The sequence below is a fragment of the Manihot esculenta genome, chromosome 10, assembly GCF_001659605.2.
Source record: "Manihot esculenta cultivar AM560-2 chromosome 10, M.esculenta_v8, whole genome shotgun sequence".
Classification (NCBI taxonomy): domain Eukaryota; kingdom Viridiplantae; phylum Streptophyta; class Magnoliopsida; order Malpighiales; family Euphorbiaceae; genus Manihot; species Manihot esculenta.
Genome location: NC_035170.2, coordinates 28,098,124 through 28,123,618, shown reverse-complemented (window position 1 = coordinate 28,123,618; position 25,495 = coordinate 28,098,124). Strand labels below are relative to the sequence as shown.

Below are 25,495 nucleotides of genomic sequence, written 5' to 3'. Positions count from 1 at the left end.
ATATATACATTAATAATTTTTATTTATAAAAATAGTAAATATAACTTCAATAAATAATGACTAAAAAATTAATATAATTAATAAAAATTATAAATAATATTTTATTATTAAATTATAATTAAATATATTAATTAATAAAAGTATGATTATTAAATCAAATAAAAAATTAAAATTTTATGTTTAATTATAATTATAATAGTCCATTTCAAAAGAAATTATATTAGAAAATTTAATTTTAAATAAAAAAATTTAAATTTTTAAAATTATTATAATCATCGCTAATTTTTAAGATAATTTAACTAATTGAACATGAAAATTTAAAATTTTATATTTAATTACTATTTTAATAAAAACTTTTTTTTTGTTTGAAATGGTATTTTAATAAAAACCTTTAAAATTATATCCAAAATTTTTTTTATAATTATAGTAAATTTTTAAAATAATTTTAATTGAATTTAACCCAGTGCTCATATGCTATATATTATTTATCTATACTTTTTAAACATCAGTTAAATTTAAGTAAGTAATCATTCAATTCTTATTAATTATATAATCTAAAAATATTTTATTCATATTGTTTTATTTTTATTTTTAAATAGAAATTAAAAATTAGAGAGTAGAACTTGAGATCTCTCAAATTTATTCAGATGCACTTATTAATAAATTAAATCTATGAGTGCTTTATTCATATTGTTGTAATTTCTAATTTAAATTTTAAAAATTTTTAACTTAAAATTAGTTAAATTTTGAGAATTTAAATTAAAATTTAAAATAATAAAAATTAAGTATTTTGAAAGTATATGATTAATTAAAAATAAAGAATTACTTATATATATTTAACTAATATTTAAAACGATAAATAAATAATACATTATATAAATCATATGTTAATTTAAGTTTAATTAAAATTATTTTAAGCGTAGATTATAATTAAGTATTTTGAACTTATAAACTTAGTTCGGTGGTAATTACATTCAAATAAAATCGATAAATTTTATATTCTATATTTTTAAGTTTTGATTTTTATTTAAAAAAAATATAATATTAAAAATTTTAATTATAAGACTTTTATATTTAGATGGACATATTATTTTAATGATTAACTATAATTATAATAAATTTAAAAATTAAAATTTTATCATATAAAATTGAAAATTATTATATTATCAAAACTTAAACAGATCATGCAAAATCATAATGGATTTACTTTGCAATTTATTTTAGAAATATAAATAATTTGACTATATTGAGATCACTCTTTCTGTATTAGTTATAATAATTTATTATAGTGATTTGCTTCTTAAAAGTTTATCAAATTTGATTTAATTTAGCGATTAAAAATATTTTATTTACTGATATATTTAATTTTCTCATTGCGATTAATTTCTTTCTTAAAAAAATTCTTAAAATTAAATTTAAATTCTATTTATTTTATCAAAAATATTTAGAAAAACATTCATTTATAGTTAGGGGTGAACATTCGGTCGGTTTGGTTCAAAATCGAACCGAACTGAATAAACAGAAAACTGAAATTTTAGTGTTTATAAAAATCGAACCAAACCGATTTTGATCAGAAATTGAATCGAACCGAACCAGTTTGATCGATTTTGATTTTTAATATTTTTTTTTTATTTTTTACACTTTATTTTTAATATTTTAAAATTTAATTAAAATATTTTAATCTTAATATTATTTAATTTTTCTATATTATTGAAAAAATATATTATTATCACTAATCGGTTCGATTCGATTTTTTTGATTTTTTTATTAAAATCAAATTAAATCGAAATAATCGAAATTTTTGAAATTAAAAATCGAATCGAATCGAAATATATAAAAAACTGAATCAAAATTTTAAATAAATTCGATTCGATTGATTTTTTCAATTTAAACCGAATAACGATGGCCTAACAGTACTCAGAGTTTCCACAACAACTGATCATGAAAAATATTTTTTAAGACAAACGAAAAATAAAATTATTTTTAAGAAAAAAATGATTTTTTTTTCAATGAAAAGTTTTTTTTAGATTTTATCATTTTAAAAAATAAAATAACATCTTTTATTTTATAATTAAAAAATATTTTTTTTAATTTTTTTATATGTATACTATTTTTCATGAATAAAATAAAAACTTAATTTATCTGTAACTTTGTTTCATTGCTCAAACTGATGAAACTAAAGTATACACCAGCAATCATATTGGAATAATACAGCAAGGCAAAGATTTAAATACTTGTATTTCTAATTATTAAAATAATATTATATTTTCCATCTCCATCCATTTCATAATTTTTATTTATTTATTTTAATTATTTTAAAATTATTATTCAATTTTTTTTACTATAATAATATATAAATTAATTATTACAATTCTATTTTATTTTATTTTATTTTTAATAAAATAATATTATATAATAAAAATTATATTTTTAATATATTTAAAAAATTAAAATAAATAAAATTTATGAATGGGAGATAATATATATATAAAGCATTCTTAAATATTTTAAAAAATAAAACTAATTTTACTTTTAGTTGTATTTTTCCTATTAAATGATCAAATAATTAGGGTGAGTACTGATCGAATCGAATAAATTTAAAAGTTTAATTTTATTTTTTTATTTATTTTAATTCAGTTGAATTTTTAATTTTAAAATTTTAGTTATTTCGATTCGGTTCAATTTTAATTTAAAAAATTAAAAAAATTTAATTGAATCGATTAGTGATAATAATATATTATTTTCAATAATTTAAAGAGATTATATTATATTAAAATTAAAATATTTTAATTAAATTTTAAAATATTAAAAATAAAATATAAAAAATAAAAAATTTATTAAAAATTTAAATCGATAAAATCGTATCAATTTGATTTAATTTAATTTCTTACTAAAATCAATTTAATTCAATTTTTATAAATATTTAAATTTTAAATTTTAATTTATTTAATTTAATTTAATTTTAAATTAAATTGATCAAATATTCACCTAATATACCCTCGTTAGGATTTGTGGAGCTAATTATTTATTTTGTTTTTAAAGTTTTTATTTGAGATTGTGATTTTATGATTAAAACGTTAATTCAAAATTATTTTATTTTTAAATCAAAAGAGAAATTTTAAAAAATTACACGTCTATTCATCTTATCAATAATTGAGCTGGATTTTTTTAAAAAAATAAAGATTTTTTTAGCATTGTTGTTATTAAAAAAATATTTTTTAAAAATAAGTCATAATAATGTTACAATAATTATTTAAAAATATTTAAATAGTAAAATAATTTGAATAACATTGAGATGATATTTTCTGAAGTGTTTTTAATTTTTTTAAATATTTTATTATAATAAAAATATTTAATATTTTAAAATTCTTGTATATATATATAAATTAAAATAAAAATTTTGAAAATTCTTAAATAAAATTTAAAAATTCAGCCTTCTATACGTTCCATTAGAGCGTTACACACCACTCAAGATTACTCCTTTTTGTATTATTACTTGAAAAAATTAAATAAAAAAAAAAAAAGACGACTCGCCGTAAACGCCGCCAGGGGTCAGCCACGTAGGTTCGGAGCAAACCCAAAGCAAAGTCTCAAATTCGAACCTACACCCTACAGGTGCGGACTTCACAGCTGGAGACAGCCTGTCACCAACAAAGTCCCACTCACCTATTCCCCTAACTACGTTCTCTCTCCCTTCCCTCTTCTCTGTTTTTTTCTCTCTCGCATTCTCTCTTTCTTCTCTCTCTGTTGAGGTTAGGGTTTTTGATCTCGTTTCGCGATTCTTGGATTCTACATCGACGTTCAACGGATCAAGATTATATGCTTTGTAAGCTTTTGTTTGATGTGCTTTTCGTTCATTTCCGTCCCTTAATTATTCGATTTTAGGTTTTTGCCTTTTTTTTCTGCGGTGTGACTTTGCTTTTAGCTGTTTCCTTCTTCTTCTCGCTATTGTATTTCAGTGCATGTTTATAAGTTGGCAATTTTACGTTTTTTATTTAATATTTGCAGCTTTTAGTTTATTTATTCATCTAATTTTCTTTTGTTGATAATAATATGTTGCATGTATATTTGTTTTTTGTTTGATATTTCTATGTCCATTGTGTTATTTGAGTGCCTAGATTTGGTATAATGATTAATGCGGCATAGTGATTTGTGCATTGGTTACTTTGAGGACTAGGTGTGTGTTTGGTTGCTGAGAAAGGGAGGGAGAGTAGAATCAAAGAAACTGAAATTTTCATCATGCAGCCTTTTTTTTTCATTTCATTTGATTTGTCTTAGTTTTACTGAAAATGGAACAAAGCAGAACGCTTGAAAGGCGCTTATCAAATTTATTTGTTTATCTTTTCGTTATGTAAATTTATGAAATCCTGATTATTTAGCTAATTAGGATGTGAACATGTATTTTTTTTTGGTTTGATCAAGTAGGAACTGCTGTTTAGTAAGGGACATTTTATTACTTTCCTCGCCATTTTGTTTTGGGACCCTGGCAGCTGCGATATTTATCCAACTATCAATGATTTATCTGACAAATATATCTGTATGTTTTTTGTTCTTTGTATATGAAAGTGTTAGACGTGCGCATTTGTTCCAATGGTGATGTAACAAATAGAAGGGATTTATTATTAGTTCATTGTTATTACCTGCTTTGCTTTTCATTTGCAAGAATACCCTTCTCTAATTGGTAGTCTGCTAGTTGGTAAACGTTGTTAGAATTCATCTTGATTCTGTTTTATACTTTTTTGGTTCATGGGTATTTAATGTGTAATTTTGGTAATGTGGGCCATCATCGTGTGCACTAATATTTGAAAAGCATTTAGTTACCATGGCGGCTTCTGCATGTCAACAAATTGTTGCTTTACTTTTATAATTATCTTATGATCATTACATATGCTGCAAATAATGAATGTACACGTGTAGTAAAACTGACGCGGTGTTTTTCCAAATGACCTTATCTTTTGTCAACCTAACTGTTCACTGTGCGTGCTTATGGAAATGACGTTATGGTTCACTTTCCATATTTGATATGTACACAACAGTTACCATTTATTTCCTTTACTTCTAAATATATAATATAATTTTTACTTAGAGAATCTTAAAATTTCTTACCATGTTGGTCTCTTTAATACTCTAATAAATTTCTCTTAAGGTAGCTACTTGTGAAATTCTTATCAATAATAATATAGTTCCTTTTGTTTATTTGTATATGAACTGTTTTTCTTATGGCATAAAGTAGATTTATAAATCTATAGGCAAACTTTGTAATGGCGTTGATATAACTTTTTGCGTGCACTAGCAAGGTGAAGTTAAATTGGGTGCATTTGTAGATGAAAACGTGTTTTGTATAATCTCTTACATTGTTGCCCGTATATGCTCGAGTAAAGCCTTGTGTTTATCTATGCAGTGGCCTTTCCTAATACCTCTGCAAAAAAAAACTTTACCTATCTGATAAAGTTTTGTTCAATTTGTCCTAACCTATTATTATTTAGGCTTTTTGTTTAATGTCCTTTTTCTTTTGTGCCATAGGTGTTTGGCTTGGATAACTTACTCAAGCTAGACTGCAAATCGTTTTGGAGTGTGCATAGTGGAGTTGGCTTTTTGCCATTTGATGTGTGTGGGTTTATCATTACTGGAGTTGAAGGGAAGGTGTGATTACCCTGGACGACTTTGTTTGGTTAGTTTTCAGCCTGGACAAGCCACACTCCAGTATTATTTTGGAGACTACTCTTATTCAAAATTAATCCTGGGAAGGAAGTGTATACAGCACCAGAGGAGGATTCCTTGTATCCATGCTGGCAGAGAGCATGCGTGGAATTTGTGCTTCGGGTAATGCCCCTGACGAGATTTGCTACCGATGCACTCGGTGTGGTTACAATTTGTCTAGTTGCTCTACTGGTTCTTCTTGGTTTGCTTTGCATTGTCTACTCATTTTACTTCCGCTCTCGCATTCGTAATCAAGGCCTCATTCAACTCTCTTATTTTAGTGGTCCTTGGATTATCCGAATCACATTCATTTTGTTTGTAATCTGGTGGGGTTTTGGTGAGATTATACGGTTAAGTTTATTGAGGCGTGACGGAAGAGTGTTGAATGCCCTAGACTTGAAATGGCAGGAAACTGTTTGCAAAGGCTACATTGTCTCAAATATGGGTTTTGCAGAACCCTGTCTATTCCTCACCCTTGTTTTTCTCCTTCGTGCACCCTTACAGAATATGGAAACAGGAATTCTAAGCCGAAAATGGAACAGAAGAACAGCAGGATATGTTCTTCTTTATTGCCTTCCCATTTTTGCCCTTCAGCTCTTCATCATTCTAATTGGACCACAGTTGCGCAAGAATAAAGGCTCCTTGCAAAAATTGCCCCATTATTTTACAAGCACAGTTATGATAGAAAATGCTGCTGATGTTATTGCCCTCTGCACTTACCCTTTACTAAATACCATCCTCCTAGGGCTTTTTGCCACCATACTAACTGTTTACCTGTTTTGGCTTGGAAGGCGGATATTGAAATTGGTCATCAACAAGGGATTGCAGAAGAGAGTCTACACATTAATATTCTCTGTTTCTAGTTTTCTCCCATTAAGGGTTCTTCTACTTGGGCTTTCAGTTTTATCTAAACCAGAGCATATTCTGTTTGAAGCTCTTGCTTTCTCAGCTTTTCTTGCCCTTGTATGTTGTTCTGGGGTTTGTATTTGCATTCTCGTGTACTGCCCAATTGCAGATTCTTTGGCCCTGGGGAATCTTCAAGACGTGGAGGCTAGGAGAAGAATTATTGATGAGCACAATGACACTATGTCTCTCATTGCTAACCAAAGTCATCTTGAAGAAAGCAGTCGTTTAAGCCCTGGGAGAAACTCTGATGCCTCTACCAAGCGTGGATCCATTTCTTTTCGAACTTATGAGAGGGATGGAGCTTCAACTGGGCCATTTGTGGAACTAAGTCTCTTCTCTCCTAGTCAAGATGCAACCCCACCAGGATCCCCTCCACTTGGTTGGCCTATGCGTCCGCCAAGGCAAGCACAGGGATACTAAAATGCGGGCAAGGAACTAAGTACTCTTGGTGAATATCAATTTTGTGGTAAAGAAAAACTGATTGTAAAGGGTTAGTTTCAATAAGAATTTTATTCATGGTTTGTTTTTCTAATTTTAGATATGGTCATGGTTGTTTTGGTTAATGAATTTATGAGCCCTTTTTTTACCCTCCCTCCTGTAACCTTTATTCCTAATTTTCTCATGAATCTCTGTTCTAATGAAAGCAAATACATTATGATTAGGTTGAGTAAATATGGATGAATTTGGTCCTGCATATTAATTTGGTCAAGATGTTTAATATTTTGCTCTGTGACAGTTCAGCCACCTGGATTTACTAGATTTTTTTTCCGGATCGAATATTTACCTGATGTGCTGAGTAAATTCACCAGAACTTGCAGAATAAGAACGGATAAATAGCTCATTATGGTGGTTTTACTGCTATGCTTCATCTTTGAAGTCGTGTAGAAACTAGAGTACGGTAACCATGGTAAATTTCATGCAAATGCCCATGGTGCAAGAACTGTATATTTATGATTTTAACATGTCATTCTCTGAATGGAAATACAATGGTAAGCATAAGCTCATTTAAGGATTTCAATTTCAGTGATGAACCTCTCTACAAATAATGTAATCTGAGCGGCCATTACAGTCCTAGTTGGGAATTTTTTTCTTACATTCCTAGTCGGGAATTAATAAACATTTCTTTGTGTTTGCCATTCCTTAATAGTTGCTTCCAATTTGTTAAAAGAGAAATTCGCTTGCTGCTGCACAATGGACAACGCCTCATGAAGGGACTATTTTGTTATCTTGAGAAATAATAGTTGCAAATATGAGGGAAGAATGATCAAACTCGATCAGTACGCCCGGCCTTTTATCAACATTCTCGTTTTGCCTCTCGTGCAGCAGAAACAACCTCAAAATGCCAGAGATACTCTATTTACATTGGCCTCTCTTTTCGATAGAGAGATAAAGTTTTTCTTTCTTCCTCAATTCTATTTCTAAGGCACTTGCTGTCTTGCCTTTCTTTGCTGCTTTATGCAGGAAAAAAGTCTATTTTCGGTAACCTGACTGTGGGTGTCTCTTCCCACTGCTTTATTAGTGTAAATAAGCTTTCTTTGAATATTTTCCTTTGAACATTTTCCTACAATTAAGCTGGAGAGTTCATGTTTACCTTCCTTTATAAGAATTTAGTTTTTTTTTTTTTTACTAATTTTCTTATTTAAAATGAAATAATTTATTTTTTTATTTAAAAGAATTATTTTAAAATAAATTAAAATTTTATATAATTTTGTAAAAATTCATTTGAATAATTTTTTTTATTTTATTTAGGAATTGCATATTTGTACTTGCAGGCATTGGAATGCTCAAACCTTCTTTTTTGCTTTAGCAAATTTTGATCGTGGGGAAAAATTAAAGAGGAGAAATAAAGAGAAGAGAAACCAATATAAATTTAATATCTTTCCCATTGTTTAGATAGGATTTTCAACACAAATAATTTTAATTCTCTCTGTTTCTTTCTATTTTCCATCAAATTGGTAAGAAATGTTTTTAGATTCATTTTAAGGGGAGGAGAAACAATTTCTCTTCCTCTTTTCTCTCTTATATTAGTTATCCAAAAAGAGAATTTAAAAAAATTAATTTTTTTTTTCTCTCCAATTCCCTCAATCTCAGTAAAGTATTAGTGTAGAAAAGTCAAATCAGCGGGTAGGCAAATGAATTGCTGCTAAACTCTACCCCTCATGATGTTCATTTATTCATTTAAAAATAAAATTCATAACAACATCTATAGCTTAAAATAAATGACTAAAAGGTTTCTAAAGTCTAGAAAAACAAAAGCCTATGAAGAAAAAAAATTTTAGAAGCCCGATTCAACCGCTTCCTCCATCATCAATTCAGTTCTAAAGAAGAACACCTATGAAAAACTAAAGAAATAAAAAATTTTAGAAATAAAGGAAAATTTGAATTTTTAAATTAAGAAATAAAAAATTTTACAAAATTGCATGCAAGAGAAGCCTCGTAGTGTTGTAAATGTGAACGAACAAACAAGTAGCGTCGTCAATCAGTCAACAAATGAGGGGACAATTTCGTGATTAAAAATTGGGACAACGTGTCTGTGACCTTTCTCTTTTTTCAATTGCCAGAACGCCGAATAAGATTTTGCCACGCGTCCTCACACTGCACCGCTGGTCGCCAAATTGGACCGTGAAAGATGAAAAGTTCCAGAACCAAACCACCACTATATCTCTCATTTGGAATTATAAAATATAAATTACAAAATTACTATCATGTCTCTAACCACAAAGCATCGCTCGAGTGTGCTAATGCTATGCCTACTCGCTCTTTCGATCGTCCAGATGAATGCTTTCACTATTTACAATAAAATTATAATTTAATAACATTCGAATCAGATTTTTAACACGAGTAATTTAGGTATGTTAAAATAAAGTGTAAAAAGGGAAAACTAATTAATTATTTTTTAATTTTTTAAAAATATATTTAAATATTTTCAGTTATTTTAACTATTAAAACATAAAAAAATCTTAAATATCATAAATATAATAATATTTTAAATAATTATTCACAAATTTAATCCCATAATAAATATATTTGAATAAATATAAAAAATCTCATGTTATTTCTTCTGATCTTAATTTTTATTTTAAAAAAAAATAATATTTTAAATAAAAAGTACTGTGAAAATATTTTAATATATTTTTAAAATTAAAAAAAATAATTATTTAATTTTGTTATATCAGAAGAATAAATAATAATTTTTTTAACTATAATGCTTCTTTTCTTTTTAATTATTATTATTATTTTTTAACTATTTTATGCATATTAAAATTTAAATAAGCCAAACATAATTTTTTTGGCTAATCCGTAAATCATAAGATTTATATGTATACTTTCACTTTGCTTTATTAAATTAGTTATTTTTTAAGGGAATTAATTAAAATTGTTATTGGTATTAAAATATTGAAGCTGCCAAAAAAAACATAGAGCTTTTGTAATTATTAAATTTATTAATTGTATATTTTTAAAATTTTGAATTTGAATAATAACGAAAATCACATCTATCACATGTGTGATTTGAGTAATATGCTATGGGAATTGGCAATAAGAAAGAAGAACAATGCAATAAGCATAGAAATACCCCTAGAAAGAAGTAAAATTGTGAAAGTGACGAGTAGACTTAATTTTGAGAGAGAGACGAGAAGAAAGAGAGTTGGAGCTAAAAAGTTTGAGATTCGACAAGCAATTATTGTAGTGTGAGTTTTTTTCCTTATGATTGTTTGATTTTTAATATCTTTTGAAATTGTATTGTTTCTGGTGATTTTGTAGTATTTTTTTTGCCTTTCGAAATAGAGAAACTCTTGGTTTGGTGTCTGCTTTTCTTATCTCTCGTCTGGTTGGCTTTTCTCCTCTTCATTCGATGGGTAGATGGTATTGTCATGTTTATGTTTGTTTTACTTTATGTTTGCATTTTTGCAAGTCTTGTGGTATTTATAAGAAGGACTTGAATAGATATGTTTTAATGAGATTTGCTATGTTTCTCTGTTGGAAGGTCTGTTGCCGGTGTGACATCAACATCTTGGAACTGCATCACTACGTTCGATGACTGTGGCTCTCATAGGTGAGAATAGCATCATAAACTTTGTCATCATATTCTCTCTAACGGTGTTGATAAATCAAAATAGTTTTTTTTTTTAAAAGAAAAAGGTAATTCTCATTATTTAATAGTAAAAAAATATACAAAACATTAGGGATGACATCCCAAATAACATGGCGAGCATAGCAATAGACAACTCTAGCTAATGTATGAGCTCTTATATTAACTTATCTACGAATTCAATGAATTTTTACATCCAAGGCCCCAAAATAAAATGACAGTAAAAAATTACAAGGCCAAAATTAAAAAATATTATATTTTAAATACTCTAAATGTTAAAAAAAATAAAAATTATTTTTTAAAAAACTGTTTTGAAGGAAACTGGGCTTAAAATGTAATAAATTCTATATAATAATATTTTAATTTTTAATTAATTAAGGTAGAAGTACACATGTACAGCGTACAAGAATTTTCTTTAGCCACTAAGCTTAATTTTCTACAATTTAAAACAGAATGATCAGTTTAGATTTTTATATTTCACACTCAAAGCGCGTACAGAGACGCGGAGGAATCAATTGGTAAAAAGCAAGGGCAACCCTGTAATTTCATCATGTTCGCGTGCCGCCACCCAGAAGTCTCTAACCTTCTTCTTTCTCTCTTAAATTCTAAATCCCGTCTCTGTTCTCTGCACTGATTAAAACAATCGAAACCCTTGAATCTTCCATCTCCTTTTGAATTTGGTACGTAGAGAGTTCAGAGGAAAGAAATGGCGACATTCGAGCAAGCTCCTCCCGGTGATGCAAAGTCCGGAGAGAAGATCTTCAAGACTAAGTGTGCCCAGTGCCACACCGTCGATAAAGGCGCCGGCCACAAACAAGGTATGTTTTACATCTATGATTATGTTTCTATTTTGATATGATTTTGTTTTGGTTCTGGGTCAACTGGAGTTTTCGTAGTCTTCGCTTGTGGATCTGGTTTTGGATTAGATTGTGGTCTTGATTTGTTTCGGTTTGATCTGCAGGACCCAATTTGAATGGGCTTTTCGGAAGGCAATCTGGGACAACTCCTGGGTATTCTTACTCTGCAGCTAACAAGAACATGGCTGTGATATGGGAAGAGAGTACTTTGTACGAGTACTTGCTCAATCCTAAAAAGGTATTTAATCATTGTTTCTCTTTTATATGTATGCTCTATGAACTTAATATTTGGAAATTATTTTCCTCTGCAATAAGATAGATCAAATTGGTGTATTAGATTCTGTGATGAGGAGATAAATTTTTTATATTTCTATTGATGGCTAATGATGGAAAGTGTTGCATGTTAGCTAAATTAATTTTTGAAGTTAGGTTGCATAGGATTCCCTTTTTAGAAATTTTTAAAGATGTTTTATAATAGTGCAGTATATTTTTCTTTTCCATATTGATTTATGGATGTATTTAAGAATTTTGCTTTCACTTTTGTTTCCTCTTAACACCTCTGGATTATTTATGGGCGAGGAAGGAAAATAAGAGAAGGAAATAAGTTTTGTTTTCATCTTTCACTTTCCCCTCTCGTGTTTGGAGAAGAAGAAAAACAAGATTATTTTCTTTTCTTTTCAAATTGGAGAAATAACAACCGATGGGAAAATAAACATTATTTTCTTTCTTCCTCTGTTTCTCTCTCTCTCCTCACAACCTGTTTCCCTGTCTTCTCTCTCTCTCTCATCACAGAATCATTTGGTGTACCTTTATTTTATTTTTTTTAAAAAAAATCCTTTTTCAAAGGAAGATGATGTAGGCCAAATTTAGAACCATTTGTTGCAAGCTGAGTTAAATATATGGAGTTGAATTTGATGGTTGAGTTGAGTCAATCTTGAGTTTGAATTCTATCTATGTGTGTATTAAGAGCAAAAAGGCATAAAACAAAGTCATTAGGAAAAGAAAAATGAGTTTGAAATTTTAATTACCCGTCTGGAATAAATGAAAAAAAAAGATGGTTAACTTGGAATTGATAATTGTCTTTAAGATCTGGGCAGAATTAATTATGTACCCTCAAATTGGAGAGTAAAGGTTGACAATATTGATTTTTGGTAGTTTCTCCATTAATTTGGTGTTAGGGTTTCAATACTAGATTATATCTTCATGTTTGGTTCTTTTTTCTAATTTGGTCTTGGTTTTGGGTTGTTTGGAGCTTTTCCATATGACCTCTCATCTTCCTCCGTAATTTATGTTATAAGCTATCAAGTTTGAAATGGAGAATGCTATATATCCTTTCATGTACAAGCTCAATCCTGGATCCATAGTGGCAGTGGTAGGACTGGTGGTGCCTGGCATGTTCCTTGTGGACAGTTCTGTTAGGTTTAGCTATGTTCCATGTGGCGGTGGTGGTTTGTTTTCCCTTTCCTTTTTAACCTGCTCCAAATAAAGAGTATTTGTTGCAGAATGGTGACTGAGGGAGCAAGTGAAAACAAAACAATAAAGGCATCAAAATAAAGCTTCTGTTTTTATCCTTTGTTTAGACTAACCAGCCATTTGAATGGTCAACTTGTTGCAACCTCCTGACTTTCGTGATAGAAACCTAGTTGGGCATTGAACAATCAAGCATGGTTGAAATAAATAGGGCATTCTTCTGCTGTGCTTTGTGATAATTAATTAAAGTACCTCAAGGCTAGGATCTCTTCTTTCTTCTCTCTCTCTCTCTTTTTTGTTTTTGTTCACAAATAGACATTGTTAATATGTACAATTGTTGACTTGACTATTCTATGTTTTCCTTCTTTGGAATCTGCTCATTTATCAATTTCTAATTCATGCTTTTGAATTTTGTTTTGTGCAGTACATTCCTGGAACTAAGATGGTCTTCCCTGGATTAAAGAAGCCACAGGACCGTACAGATCTTATTGCCTATCTGAAAAATGCAACTGCCTGATCTTTTTGATTAGTATGGATTTTTAGCAAATGATTTGTGACATTAGATATTGTCCCAAACATTTTATTTTTTCAAAGGAAGACAAACTCTTTAAAATAAGATGGACTAAGGCTCAAAGATGCTCTTTGATTTGAGTGTTCAGATGAGTAGCGCGAAAAAAATCTGTTGTAAGACCCTTTTCATGAGGAATTTCATGAGCCTGTGATAAATTTTTTTTAGCCCCTATCATCTACTGATTTGTTTTTTCTGATAAAATCTCTTATTATGAATTTTGGTTTCTGTTATATGTCCTGTTAAAAGTCTTCATCTTTGTTTACACCTTTGATAATGTGGGGATCTTTCTATGATGTTCTTCTTGAACCAGTTATGTTTTAAGATTGCATTCATTTGACTTGACAAACAAGTACCATTTCCACTGTGTGCTTTATGGTCGATTGATTTAATCTTGTTTCTTTTAGATAATTAGATTTGAAAGATGACTTCTCAGTGGTTCTTACTTTCTTGGATGTACAGTAATTGGCACTAGTTCTTTATTCATTGTTTGTGATTTTTCAGTTTGCCATCAGTGTTTATTTTGGTCTCAAGAGTGTAGAAAGCAAATCAACTGCATTTCAAAGATGCAATTAATTCTGTACTGGTTTTCTGGAGTGTGAATCCCATGGATGAAAATAATTCAGTGAAGTTAGTAGTTGATGTGAAGTTCTGTGGGATTGTCTTTGGTAATTAGGTTGAACTCTTGTTGTGTAGTGAGATTATTTAGGAAGGAGCTTTGAATGTGAATGTGAGAACTGGGTTTACTTGGAACAACATGGTTTTTCCAACTTCAAATTGAGTTAATGGTGATGAGAGCTGGTCCACATGACTTTTGAGTGTCTGGACAAAGTTTCTGCTTGAGGGGTGAAAAAAGGAAGAAAAGAAAAAAGTTGGAAAGGCATTTTACAGCTATATGTCTTTCAAATTCTATTGTTATTAACTACAAAAGTATTTTTTTTTATTATGCGTTTTAATTTAATTTATTTCTATAACCTTACATTTTGATGTCTCACAATAACAATATGATTTATAGATTTTAGAGACAAGTAATATATTAAATTTTTTAAATTATAAATTTAGTTGCAGCAGTCTGGAGTTTTAATAATTAACTATTGAAGAAAATGATTTAAATCTTTGGTAAAGAAGGTAATTATAAGGGAAGTCTCTTTTGCTGGACAGTATATCATATGGCAATATTATTGACAAAGTTGCACATGTGATTTAGAAAGCATCACTGCAAGGAGGAGAACTCTCAGGCCATAGAGAAGAGCGGCACCATTGATATCCATTTCGATCACCAGCAAACCACAAGAAGTTACCAATAGAAGCACAGGACTCAAGCTAGTGCTGGAAGTCTTCGGGAAACTCCCCGGAAGAACTGCAAAAAAAGCTTCGAATCTAGACCATTTATAATTCAATTTGAAAAAAAAAAATTATAAAATTATGTAAAATTTCAACTTTCAAATGAAAAATTTTTAAGTAAAAACTATTGATTTTTTTTTATTTTAAATAAATTAATTATTAAAAAAATTAATTCAATTTAATTCTTACAAAATTATTGATTTTAAATAGAGATAAAAACATGATTTTTTTTTTTATTTTTATAATTCATCATATATTGCTGTTAAGTGAGCAGCATGCAAATGCTGCATAATCAAATACAATTTCCAAAATTATAATTCAAATTTAAGGGTCTATTTGATATTATTACTTTTAATAAAAAATACTTTAAAAATGTATTAATTAGAGAGTATTAAAAATAGTCTGAAATTAAATTTAAAAAGTCCAGTTATTAAAACATTAAAATAGGAAATTACAATTTTCTCCAAATTGCTTTTTGGAAGTGTCTATTTGTAATTTGGTAGAGTTATTTAAAAAAAAAAAAGAATATTTAAAATATATTAATTAGAGATTGAAAAAAGGGATAAATTTCTCAATAGACATTTGAAGCAAATCCAATTAGTAAGTAATTTACATAACTATTGCAATGAAGGTATTAAAAATCGATCATGATTATTTACATAAATATAAAATTAATTAATTTTGGATGAGGAAAAAATGGATAAATGTTCATGTATAACTTAAATATATAAGTAAGTTATTTTCGGTTAGTTAGTTGCAATATTAAAAAATAAATAATATTAATAATATTCATGCATTGAAAGTTTAAAGGTATTTATAAAATTTTTAATATTCACAAAATAATTTTATCTTTTAAGAAAATGATGAAGTGATTTTCTCTAAAACTGTTTTTTTTTTAATTAATAAAATATTTTTATTAATGAATTTTTCTAAAAATTCTAATACTAAAAGATTAATTTTTTTTTTTTAGAGATAGACAATAATAGTAAAAAATTAAAAAAATAAGCAATGAGGTTATAATCATGAAAAGTGAAAAAATTTAGCATTATTTTAATAAATTTTATAAAAAAATTTCGTTTATTGGTGAAAAAAAATTTTTTGGTGAAAAATTTTTTCCCAAAAAATACTTTTTATGAAAAATATTTTTAAAAAAATATTTTATTATTTAATTTTAATTTAAAAAATAAAATATATTAAAAAATTTTAAAATATTGAAAATAATTTTATTTTTTAAAATAATTTAATTTTTATAAAAAAATATTTTTGGCTTCTAAAAAATATGAAAAATTTTTTTTTTTTCCTGTTTAGCAGGGGAGATCCTTTCCAACATAAAACAAAAGAAAAGTTGGATGCCTTCTTTGTGTTATTTCCGAATTGATCCTTTGACAAAAGAAAGAATATATATAATTAAATGTTATAATTTAATTTATTAATACAGTGGTGTTTGATTGAGACTCATTGCATATAATTAGAAATGTCTAATAATAAATTATTATTAATAAAATATTAAAAATAGATTTAAAAAAAATCTGTTTTAATATCAAAATTTATATATTTTAAAACTAATTTAATATAAAATTTAAATTAAAAAATTATTTTAATATCATACTTATAATTTAAATTAGTTTCTATATTTATATATATCGGTTTATAAATATTGTAATTACTAATAATTTTTTATATTTACAAATTAATTTATTTACTTATTAAATTTTAATATCATATATATGAAAAATAATAAAATAAAATTTAGTTATTTTCTTTTTATTTTAATTAAATAATAAAAAATATTAAGAAGGAAAAAAAATTAAATGATAAAAATATTTTGAGCTTGAATTTAGATATATATTGTGGTAAGATTTTTAATTTAATTTTTATTTTATTAATTCAGTATTAAGTATAAAATATTAAATTTAATACACTTATAAGGTTAATTTATAAAAAATATAAATATTTATTTGTAAGAAATTATAATATTTAGAGTAAGGATATAAGGATAAATTATAAGTAAAAGATTATTTTATTATAAAATAAAATTTTATAAGTAAATTATATATTTTACAAATTTTAAAAATTAAAATATAATTTATAATAATTAAAAGTTATTTTTAATTAATTTTTAAATTATGTATTAAATAGTGAGAGAGAGAAATTATAAAGTTATTAATTTAGTGAAACTAAATAATTTATTTTATTATAAATTAAATTACAGAATTTTTATTAAATCACAAATTTTAAAATAAACTATATATCTTAAAATAAAAAATTAATCTATTAAGATTAAACTAATTTATTATGTTTGCATAAAAAAATTATGGTAGAAAGACAAAGCAATGAGACAATGATTACTCATAAATTGCCATAATTGAGTATAGACAAATAGGTGAGGTTAGTAACTGGTACCTGTTCAAAACTCTTGCACATCTCAGGCCAATCCAAGATTAAACTGCCAACTGATTCGACAATTTGAAAACTTTCATACATTGAGATCTTCCAATCACTCATATCTTTCTTGGGTAATCTAGATTTCCCTGCAAAAAAATTTTCGCTCCAAGTTTCCGTACAAAGATCCTCTGTTTCAGGTCACTGTCCCTGCTCTGCTCTTCTCTTCTTTAATTCTCTTTCTAGCATTTCGATTTCTTGATGTTTCTCTAACTTATTTTATAAATATCTATATTATTAATCTGTCCATGTATCCATGCTTAAGGATTGAATATCAATGTTGTGTTTGTATCAAGCAGGTAATAAATGAATTTTCCGGTGATTTTTTTTTCGGGGGGGGGGGGGGGGGAGGGTGTTGAACAGAAAGTTAATTTGTTTTGGAATGTCAAATTCCAGGAAGCTATGAATTCTTCTTCTTCCTCTTCTCTCTCTCTCTCTGGGTTTTGTTTGGTAGACTGGATTCTGTGAGAATATCTACCCAGTTCATTAGACAATGGCATTGATGTAAAGCTGTGAGATTTTTAGAAACTGGAATTCAACTTTTGTTTTTAAATTATTTTTATGTGTTTTGTGAAAGGAATCATAAATAAAATCTATAAATGTTTTGTGGGTCTTAGTGTGGTAATTGTTTGCAACTCTTTTCTCATGATTAGAAGCAAGGGAAGGGGGCTGGTCTTTGCTAAATGAGTCTTGAGAAAATTGATCTCGTAGTTCGTTGATCTTCTTGCAATTTAGCTAGTGAGATAACTGATTAGTGCATAAACGCAAATATGACTTCAATTTGATTAAATGCAACTGGACTGATTTGCTTGTTGTCTGTCTAATGCAGGAAAGATGTTTGAGGGAGAGTTACTGAAGAATGGAGTCAATCAAGAGGATAGAGAACCTTCTGATTCTTTGGTGGATTATAAGGTATGATGTAAGCACCTAATTTTTTGCTTGGCATTGATCAGACCATTTCCCTCTATCAGTTGTAATATTTTAAATTGTTCACCGTAGGCTTTGAAAAGTTTGTTTTTCTATAGTCGTTGGCTATTTAATTGAAACTTTGGTACTTTAGGTAAAGTTCTTCAACAATTCTTTTACGTAATGTGTCTTGTTCATTGACTTTAGTTCAGTACTTTTGTTTGGACTGAAGTTGGACATGGGTACATGTCAACTACAGGTTTATTCGAGCTTGAACATAGGCTAAAGCTGCCATTGGAGTGGCATCATTTCATCCTGCCTTGATTGCTCATTTTAATCCTTCTTTATTAATGTGCTATCAAGTGATTATGGTTTTTGGGACTCTTGTAGCCAACTGTAGTATTAACTATAAGGTTGGTGTATCATTTTTTGTTAGCTTTCCAACGTGTAGTATGCTAACGAATAATGAAGCTTCTTGGAGAGCAGTTCATGTCACTATAGCTTTTATTATCACGAATATAAGATTGGCTTTTTCATTTGTAATGAATGAGTTTAATAGGCATTTTTTCTTTCCTTTTGTTCGTTTGCTAATTTCTTTTCTTCCTATGTATATTTCCTTCAGAATCATGCTTCAAATGCTTGTCTTGCATCTAATTTCTTTTGAATATCTGGATTAAGGTTGACCCCTCGAAACCTGCATCACTGACCTGGCAGCGAAAGTTAAACAGTGAGGAAGTTGCCCTTTCACTATTCACTTTAAGTTTTCAAGAGAAATTTCAACTGGTATGAGCATATGTATGTATTTTCTTTTCTCTTTTAAATCCTTCATTTCATATCCATGTTATTTTATACAATGCTTGAAGGAGCCTACATCACTTTCATAAAGAGGGGTCTTGGAGTGTAAGCAAACTTTATACAGGATATGTGAAAGATGTATTAAATGCTGCAAATGAATATGAACAAATGAAATTAGTAAATTTTTTACTTTCTTTTTGGGAGAAGAGAAAAGTTCAGATATGCTACCTTGTGAGAAATTGCATTGGAGGTGATTGTTCCATATAACTGAATAATCCTACCAGCTAGATTCACTTTTTTTTTTGTAGTACTGCATGTTGTCATCTATGTACTCTACTTCATGAATCTAGGGTATCTATGTCCTCTTTATGTCATAAACTGTGGCAAATCTGTGTCCCTCTCTTTGTTATCTATCTCACAAGGTGGTTTCTTTGTCTGTGGTAGGCTCCTATAGGTATTCGATTGTGGCGTTATCTCCAAGAAGAAGCTGCCAAAGGAAAGGTACTTTTCATTAATCCTAGTTGCTTATTATAACTTTATTATTATGTTAAGAAATTACAGAGATCAGTTTGATCTCCATGTTCTGTTTGGCAATTGCAGGGAGGTGTTATCAATCCATTTTCTAAGCGCTTTGTAACATCTTGCCAAGGCATTCCACTTGGTGGCATTGGGTAGGTGTTTATCCTTGTGATTCATCGAAGGCTTACATTTCATATTTGTTGCATTTGCATTCCTCTAAAAGTTGATCTTTATTGGTTCACCATCTATTTTCCTAGAAGATGTAACCTATCAATATGGATAGACAACTGTTTAGCTTATATTTTAAGTTGCTAAGTTATGGATTAACTAAGCTGAGCTAATTTATCAATCTAAGGTTTTTTGTGCATTTATGATGCAAGTGTTGCATGGTAGGCCTTGTATCATAGATTGCACATCTTCATATTAGAAGTGTGAAGGTAACATAAATTGCTCATTTTGCATCGAAAATTATGTTGGCATAGGGCTGGCTGGGTATTTTGGATGTATCCCTCAATTTATGCATTATTTGTTCACTGCAGCTCTAAAATGACAGTGGTAATTTATGAGCTCCCCTCTAACTCCCTCTTTTCATTTCGCATATGCAATTTTTACATTTCCCAGCTCTGGAAGCATTGGAAGAAGTTATAAAGGTGAATTTCAGCGTTGGCAACTATTCCCTAGAATATGTGAAGAAAAACCCATTTTAGCAAATCAATTTTCTGTAAGTTTGGTACACATTCCCAGCCAAAAAATTGTTCATGAATTTCATGTTGCTATACTCAAGGAGCTGCTGTTAAATTAATTCATTTTCCCATATTGTAAAAATAACACACACCATGCAGTACAGAAATGACATACTAACAGAAAGGTGGTAATTGTTCTGTGTTTTGGAACTTATGGGAAGCGAATATATTTTCCACTGTCCAGTGCATGTTCTCTGCAAGAAGTTACAAATAAACGTTGGCTTTGCATATTTGATTCTATATAGCTGTCCTGTAAGACAACATTCCTCTTTGTATTTGCACGCCATATTCAAGAAAAATACACTGCTGTTATGTTATTGGATGCAAATGCTCATATGCCTTTATATCTTTCTGTCATTTGCTAGCTCTTTTTGACAAAGTCACAAGCTGTTTGCGTAATTTCATTTATTAAGCTTGATCACTTATTGTCTTCTTTTTTCTTGAATTTTATTTTTTCCAATAATGGGTGGTGTGAATGTGCTTCAAAAAGATTTTGATTGAAAAACTCAGTCTTTACGAGCACGAACTCATGATTGGCTACATATGTCATTAGTTAAGTTTTAGTTAATCTTAAATCATTCAGAGCATAGATTATGCACCTATATTGATCATTATAGTTACAGTGACTAAAAGTTCTGGTGCTGGAATGCTCAAATAGGTTGGTTATTGGAATAGATGCTCTGGAGTGTTTTGTGTAGTTATTCTCAACCTTTTTTGTGAGATTATCAAGAATTTGTTGGTGAAAAATGATCAAGACATTCACTAAAGAAATTAATAAGAAATGCTTTTATATTTTCGTTTGCGAAGAACTTTGCAATTTCTTATTGTGAATGCCAATGGTTCATGTAGGTTTTTGTTTCACGCTCAAATGGTGCAAAGTACTCTAGTGTTCTGTGCCCAAGGAACCCCGAGGTGCTTAAGTAAGTGACTTTTTATTATCCACTTAAATGCACAATAAATACATAAAGGTTGCTCCTAATATGATGAGAGTATTAGCTGAGTTGGTTTTTTAAACTTGATAGGAAAAATCAGTGAGTGAAGAAATCCAGTTTGTGACTAACTTAACGAATGCCATATGCATACTCAGATTACCTACAGATTCTGGAATTGGATCTTGGGACTGGAATCTGAAGGGAGACAGTTCTACATATCATGCTTTGTATCCAAGGTCATGGACCATATATGAAGGTAATCTGCATTATCTTGTGCTATACAAGTCAAATTGTTGTCTGCATCCTGGAAATTTATTCTTTTTTTCATATCTGGTAATTCAACTCATCAAATACAGGTGAACCTGATCCAGAACTTAGAATTGTTTGTCGTCAAATTTCACCTGTTATTCCTCATAATTATAAGGAGAGCAGCTTCCCGGTCTCAGTTTTCACTTTTATGGTAGGAAAGCATCTCTAGAAAGTTTGGTTGTTGGATATCTGACAGCTTACCACTGTATTAATTGTCAGTTATTTTCTTCAGCTCTATAATTCTGGCAAGACTGCTGCAGATGTCAGCTTGCTTTTTACATGGGCGGTAAGTCTATTTTTACCTTGCATTCATCTCTTTTCATCAATATTTTTGTGTTGCATCTCTGCTAGCTAATCCTTGTTTGTTTAGCCAAGGCAGACATGCTTAGTATGAAATGACTTTTTTTACATAGATTTTTATTTGAGAAGCCATCAAATCTCATGCAAATTCATTGTTGTCTATGCCTATTCAGAATTCTGTTGGAGGGGACTCTGAATTTTCTGGTCTGCACTTCAATTCTACAACAATGTGAGAAAAGTTTCATAACTCATAATTGTTCTTACAGTTTTCACATTTTGTTTGTGAATGTAACATAATAATAATTTTTACTTTTCATATATTTAAATTGCATGTGTGCTTGTAATGCATATACTGACATATTACTGGTCCTGCTAGGATGGAGGATGGTGTGCATGGAATCCTTCTACATCACAAGTAAGTTCATTTCCTGGAACAGGAAATAAATCTGAACTTGGTTTGATTGCTTTGTCATGTCTGTGTTGTTTAAGTCTTTAAATATCATAGATTTAAATTTTCTTATTATCAATACAGGACAGCCCATGGGTTTCCCCCTGTCACTTTTGCTGTTACTGCACAGGAGACCAATGGCGTCCATGTCTCAAAATGCCCACGATTTGTGATATATGGGAACTCCCAAGGGATAACAGCAAGAGATATGTGGCATGAAATAAAAGAGGTTGCTAATTTCCAGAAGCTTCTCCTCCTCCTCTCTTTATTCTTCTTCTTTCACCACTCCTAGGAAGTACATTCTCCTTTGTCTTATCTCTAGTTTGTGCACAAAACTGTGTTTTTTTTTTCATCATTCTATGTAGAACTTAATATATGTACTTTTATTTTAATAGCATGGATCCTTTGACAACCTTAAGTCAACTGGAATGTCAGTGCCCTCAGAACCAGGATCATCTATTGGAGCAGCCATTGCAGCCTCTGTGACAATTCCACCAGATGCTGTACGCACCGTTACATTTTCATTGGCATGGGACTGCCCTGAAGTATGCTTCAGGGGTGCAAGGACTTACCACAGGTAGGTTGACGAAGAGTTTTTTTGAACTGTTTATTGGTTGAAAGATTATCCATGTGCTGAAAGTGCCCATCAACAGGCGTTACACAAAATTCTATGGTACTAATGGGGATGCTGCTGCAAGAATTGCTCATGATGCTATTCTAGGTAATGTTCATTCTGTCTTGTTTATGTTGAATTCCTCTCTCCCTCTCTCCCCTCCCTTTCGAAAGTCTATAATTGAATGGAACTCTGAATAAGAATTGCAGTTGGATTTTCCATTTAGCAACCACTGCTATATGCTTCTTATTTTTCTTTTTTCCTTGAAACATAGGGCATGGCCTTTGGGAGTCCCAAATAGAAGCCTGGCAAAGGCCAATTCTCGAAGACAAGAGGCTTCCTGAATGGTGAGATTGGATGTATAATTTTTCTCATTGCATTTAGAGTCAAATAATGAAGTTATTTTGAAGGTTCTTTGCAGGTACCCTATCACTCTCTTTAATGAGCTCTATTATCTTAATTCAGGGGGTACAGTTTGGACAGGTATGTAGAGCTTATAGCTGTTCTTATTCTTCGAAGATTGAATATGTTTGTAGTAGATCTCAATTTTTATCGCATAAAATTCAGTTAATTAATTGAATATTCTCTTATTTTTGTAGATGGATCACCTCCATTCCAGAGCTTAGTTAGCATAGGAGGAAGAAAGTTTTCCCTTGATAGTTCCAGGGCAGGTTTGAAGAGCATTATTGATGCCCATCAAAATGACACTTCTGTTGATATTCTTGGAAGGATGACGTCAATGCTTGAGCAAATTCATGCTCCTATTGCATCCAACTCTGCCTTTGGAACTAATTTGCTTCAAGAAGGAGAAGAAAACATCGGTCAATTCCTTTATCTTGAAGGGGTTGAATATCAAATGTGGAACACCTATGATGTTCATTTCTATTCTTCTTTTGCATTGATTATGTTATTTCCCAAACTTGAACTGAGTGTTCAAAGAGACTTTGCAGCAGCAGTAATGATGCATGATCCCAGTAAGATGAAACTTCTACATGATGGACGATGGGCCCATAGAAAGGTTCTTGGAGCCGTTCCTCATGATATTGGAATGAATGATCCATGGTTTGAAGTGAATGCCTATAACCTTCACAATACTGATACATGGAAAGACTTGAATCCAAAATTTGTACTCCAAGTTTATAGGGATGTTGTTGCCACCGGCGACAAGAGTTTTGCAGAAGCTGTTTGGCCTTCAGTTTATGTTGCGATGGCTTTTATGGATCAGTTTGACAGGGATGGCGATGGGATGATTGAGAATGATGGGTTTCCTGATCAGACATATGACACATGGTCCGTGTCTGGTGTGAGTGCATATAGTGGTGGGCTATGGGTTGCAGCCTTACAAGCTGCATCAGCCTTGGCAAGAAAAGCTGGTGATAAAGCTTCTGAGGATTATTTTTGGGCTAGGTTTCAGAAAGCGAAAGTTGTGTATCAGAAACTATGGAATGGTTCTTACTTGAATTACGACAGCAGTGGCAGTAGTAACAGTTCATCTATTCAGACTGATCAATTGGCAGGACAATGGTCTCTTTCATTTGTTGTAACTTCTTTACCTTTTATTTTTTAATATCAAATGATTTTCTTCATCTGGGAGGTGTTTTTACTAAAACTAGATTGCTTGCTTAGCATTTTGAAGTATTTGAAGTATGCTATATGTTTGATAAAAATTACCTAATGATTATGTCGTAGGTATGCACGAGCATGTGGACTCCTCCCCATCCTTGACAAAGAAAAGGCGAGAAGTGCACTAGAAAAAGTTTATAATTACAACGTCTTAAAGGTGAAGGATGGGAAACTAGGGGCTGTAAATGGAATGCTACCTGATGGAAGAGTTGATCTGTCATCAATGCAGTCGAGAGAGATATGGTCCGGAGTCACATATGCTGTTGCTGCAACAATGATTCAGGAAGATTTGATGGACATGGCATTTCATACTGCAAGTGGGATCTACGAAGCTGCCTGGTCTGAAAAAGGATTCGGGTAAAATACCTTTTTCCTTGATGTTTTTCTTCTACAATTAAAATCTCACTTCCATGAGTACTAGCATCATATTCATACATGTCGATACACGAAGCAACTGACATGCTGTTCTCGTTGTAGTTATTCTTTCCAAACTCCAGAAGGATGGAATACCGACGGCCAGTATAGATCTCTATGTTACATGCGCCCTTTGGCTATTTGGGCAATGCAGTGGGCTCTGTCAAGACCAAAACTTGATACGGAGGAAATGACATTAGAAGTGAAGGAAGATTATCAGCTTCCACACCATGCTGGATTTGCTAAAGTTGCTCGTCATCTAAGGTTGCTGGAAGAGGAATCATCTGTAAGTCTTATCCAGTCTTTGTTTGACTACACTTGCAAGAAGTTGGGTTATAATTGATTGGTGTATATCGTCACTATAGTTGATTAATGTGAATAGCGAGGAGGGTATCATTCAAACATTTGAAAAGCACAAGTGCTTTTGTTGTAAGTTTGATCGAACAAGACATTCATACTTCTACTATAGATGTAATGTCAATGAGAAATTATTCGATACACCCAGTGTAATAAAAA

At 30.0% G+C, this 25,495-nt stretch overlaps 3 protein-coding genes across 6 annotated transcripts; all 3 read left to right on the top strand.

The window, feature by feature from the left end:
* The first annotated feature begins 3,651 nt into the window (after nucleotides 1-3,651).
* Nucleotides 3,652-7,267, top strand: LOC110624908. Its single transcript, XM_021770343.2, has 2 exons — nucleotides 3,652-3,826; nucleotides 5,524-7,267. The coding sequence occupies exon 2, from the start codon at nucleotides 5,827-5,829 to the stop codon at nucleotides 7,024-7,026; it is 1,200 nt and encodes a 399-aa protein (XP_021626035.1). The 5' UTR covers nucleotides 3,652-3,826; nucleotides 5,524-5,826; the 3' UTR covers nucleotides 7,027-7,267.
* A 4,036-nt stretch (nucleotides 7,268-11,303) lies between these two features.
* Nucleotides 11,304-13,768, top strand: LOC110625302 (cytochrome c). The gene is made up of 3 exons (XM_021770915.2): nucleotides 11,304-11,514; nucleotides 11,658-11,791; nucleotides 13,448-13,768. The coding sequence occupies exons 1-3, from the start codon at nucleotides 11,403-11,405 to the stop codon at nucleotides 13,538-13,540; spliced, it is 339 nt and encodes a 112-aa protein (XP_021626607.1). The 5' UTR covers nucleotides 11,304-11,402; the 3' UTR covers nucleotides 13,541-13,768.
* A 3,533-nt stretch (nucleotides 13,769-17,301) lies between these two features.
* LOC110624925 (non-lysosomal glucosylceramidase) lies at nucleotides 17,302-25,477 on the top strand. Of its 4 annotated transcripts, none has more exons than XM_021770386.2 (20): nucleotides 17,302-17,517; nucleotides 18,207-18,289; nucleotides 18,962-19,066; nucleotides 19,523-19,579; nucleotides 19,679-19,749; nucleotides 20,219-20,318; nucleotides 21,190-21,260; nucleotides 21,428-21,528; nucleotides 21,629-21,732; nucleotides 21,814-21,867; nucleotides 22,055-22,110; nucleotides 22,258-22,296; nucleotides 22,414-22,558; nucleotides 22,725-22,906; nucleotides 22,983-23,050; nucleotides 23,217-23,289; nucleotides 23,364-23,425; nucleotides 23,542-24,466; nucleotides 24,632-24,922; nucleotides 25,043-25,477. In XM_021770386.2, exons 2-20 carry the CDS (start codon nucleotides 18,212-18,214, stop codon nucleotides 25,320-25,322), a joined length of 2,862 nt encoding a protein of 953 aa, XP_021626078.1. In that variant the 5' UTR covers nucleotides 17,302-17,517; nucleotides 18,207-18,211; the 3' UTR covers nucleotides 25,323-25,477. The 4 variants fall into 4 exon arrangements, with proteins under 4 accessions (XP_021626078.1, XP_021626079.1, XP_021626080.1 ...); XM_021770387.2 differs by having other exon boundaries at nucleotides 18,207-18,296; XM_021770388.1 differs by lacking the exons at nucleotides 17,302-17,517; nucleotides 18,207-18,289; nucleotides 18,962-19,066; nucleotides 19,523-19,579; nucleotides 19,679-19,749 and having other exon boundaries at nucleotides 20,230-20,247.
* Nucleotides 25,478-25,495: the final 18 nt, after the last annotated feature.

Bases quoted from the DNA above. Each gene is read 5' to 3' on its own strand.
- LOC110624908 (XM_021770343.2), top strand. From the start codon at position 5,827: ATGCCCCTGACGAGATTTGCTACCGATGCACTCGGTGTGGTTACAATT.
- LOC110624925 (XM_021770386.2), top strand. From the start codon at position 18,212: ATGTTTGAGGGAGAGTTACTGAAGAATGGAGTCAATCAAGAGGATAGA. The intron at 22,907-22,982 runs GTAGGTTGACGA...GCCCATCAACAG, and splicing joins GGTGCAAGGACTTACCACAG to GCGTTACACAAAATTCTATG. The intron at 24,467-24,631 runs GTCTCTTTCATT...ATTATGTCGTAG, and splicing joins GATCAATTGGCAGGACAATG to GTATGCACGAGCATGTGGAC.
- LOC110625302 (XM_021770915.2), top strand. From the start codon at position 11,403: ATGGCGACATTCGAGCAAGCTCCTCCCGGTGATGCAAAGTCCGGAGAG. The intron at 11,515-11,657 runs GTATGTTTTACA...TTTGATCTGCAG, and splicing joins AGGCGCCGGCCACAAACAAG to GACCCAATTTGAATGGGCTT. The intron at 11,792-13,447 runs GTATTTAATCAT...TGTTTTGTGCAG, and splicing joins ACTTGCTCAATCCTAAAAAG to TACATTCCTGGAACTAAGAT.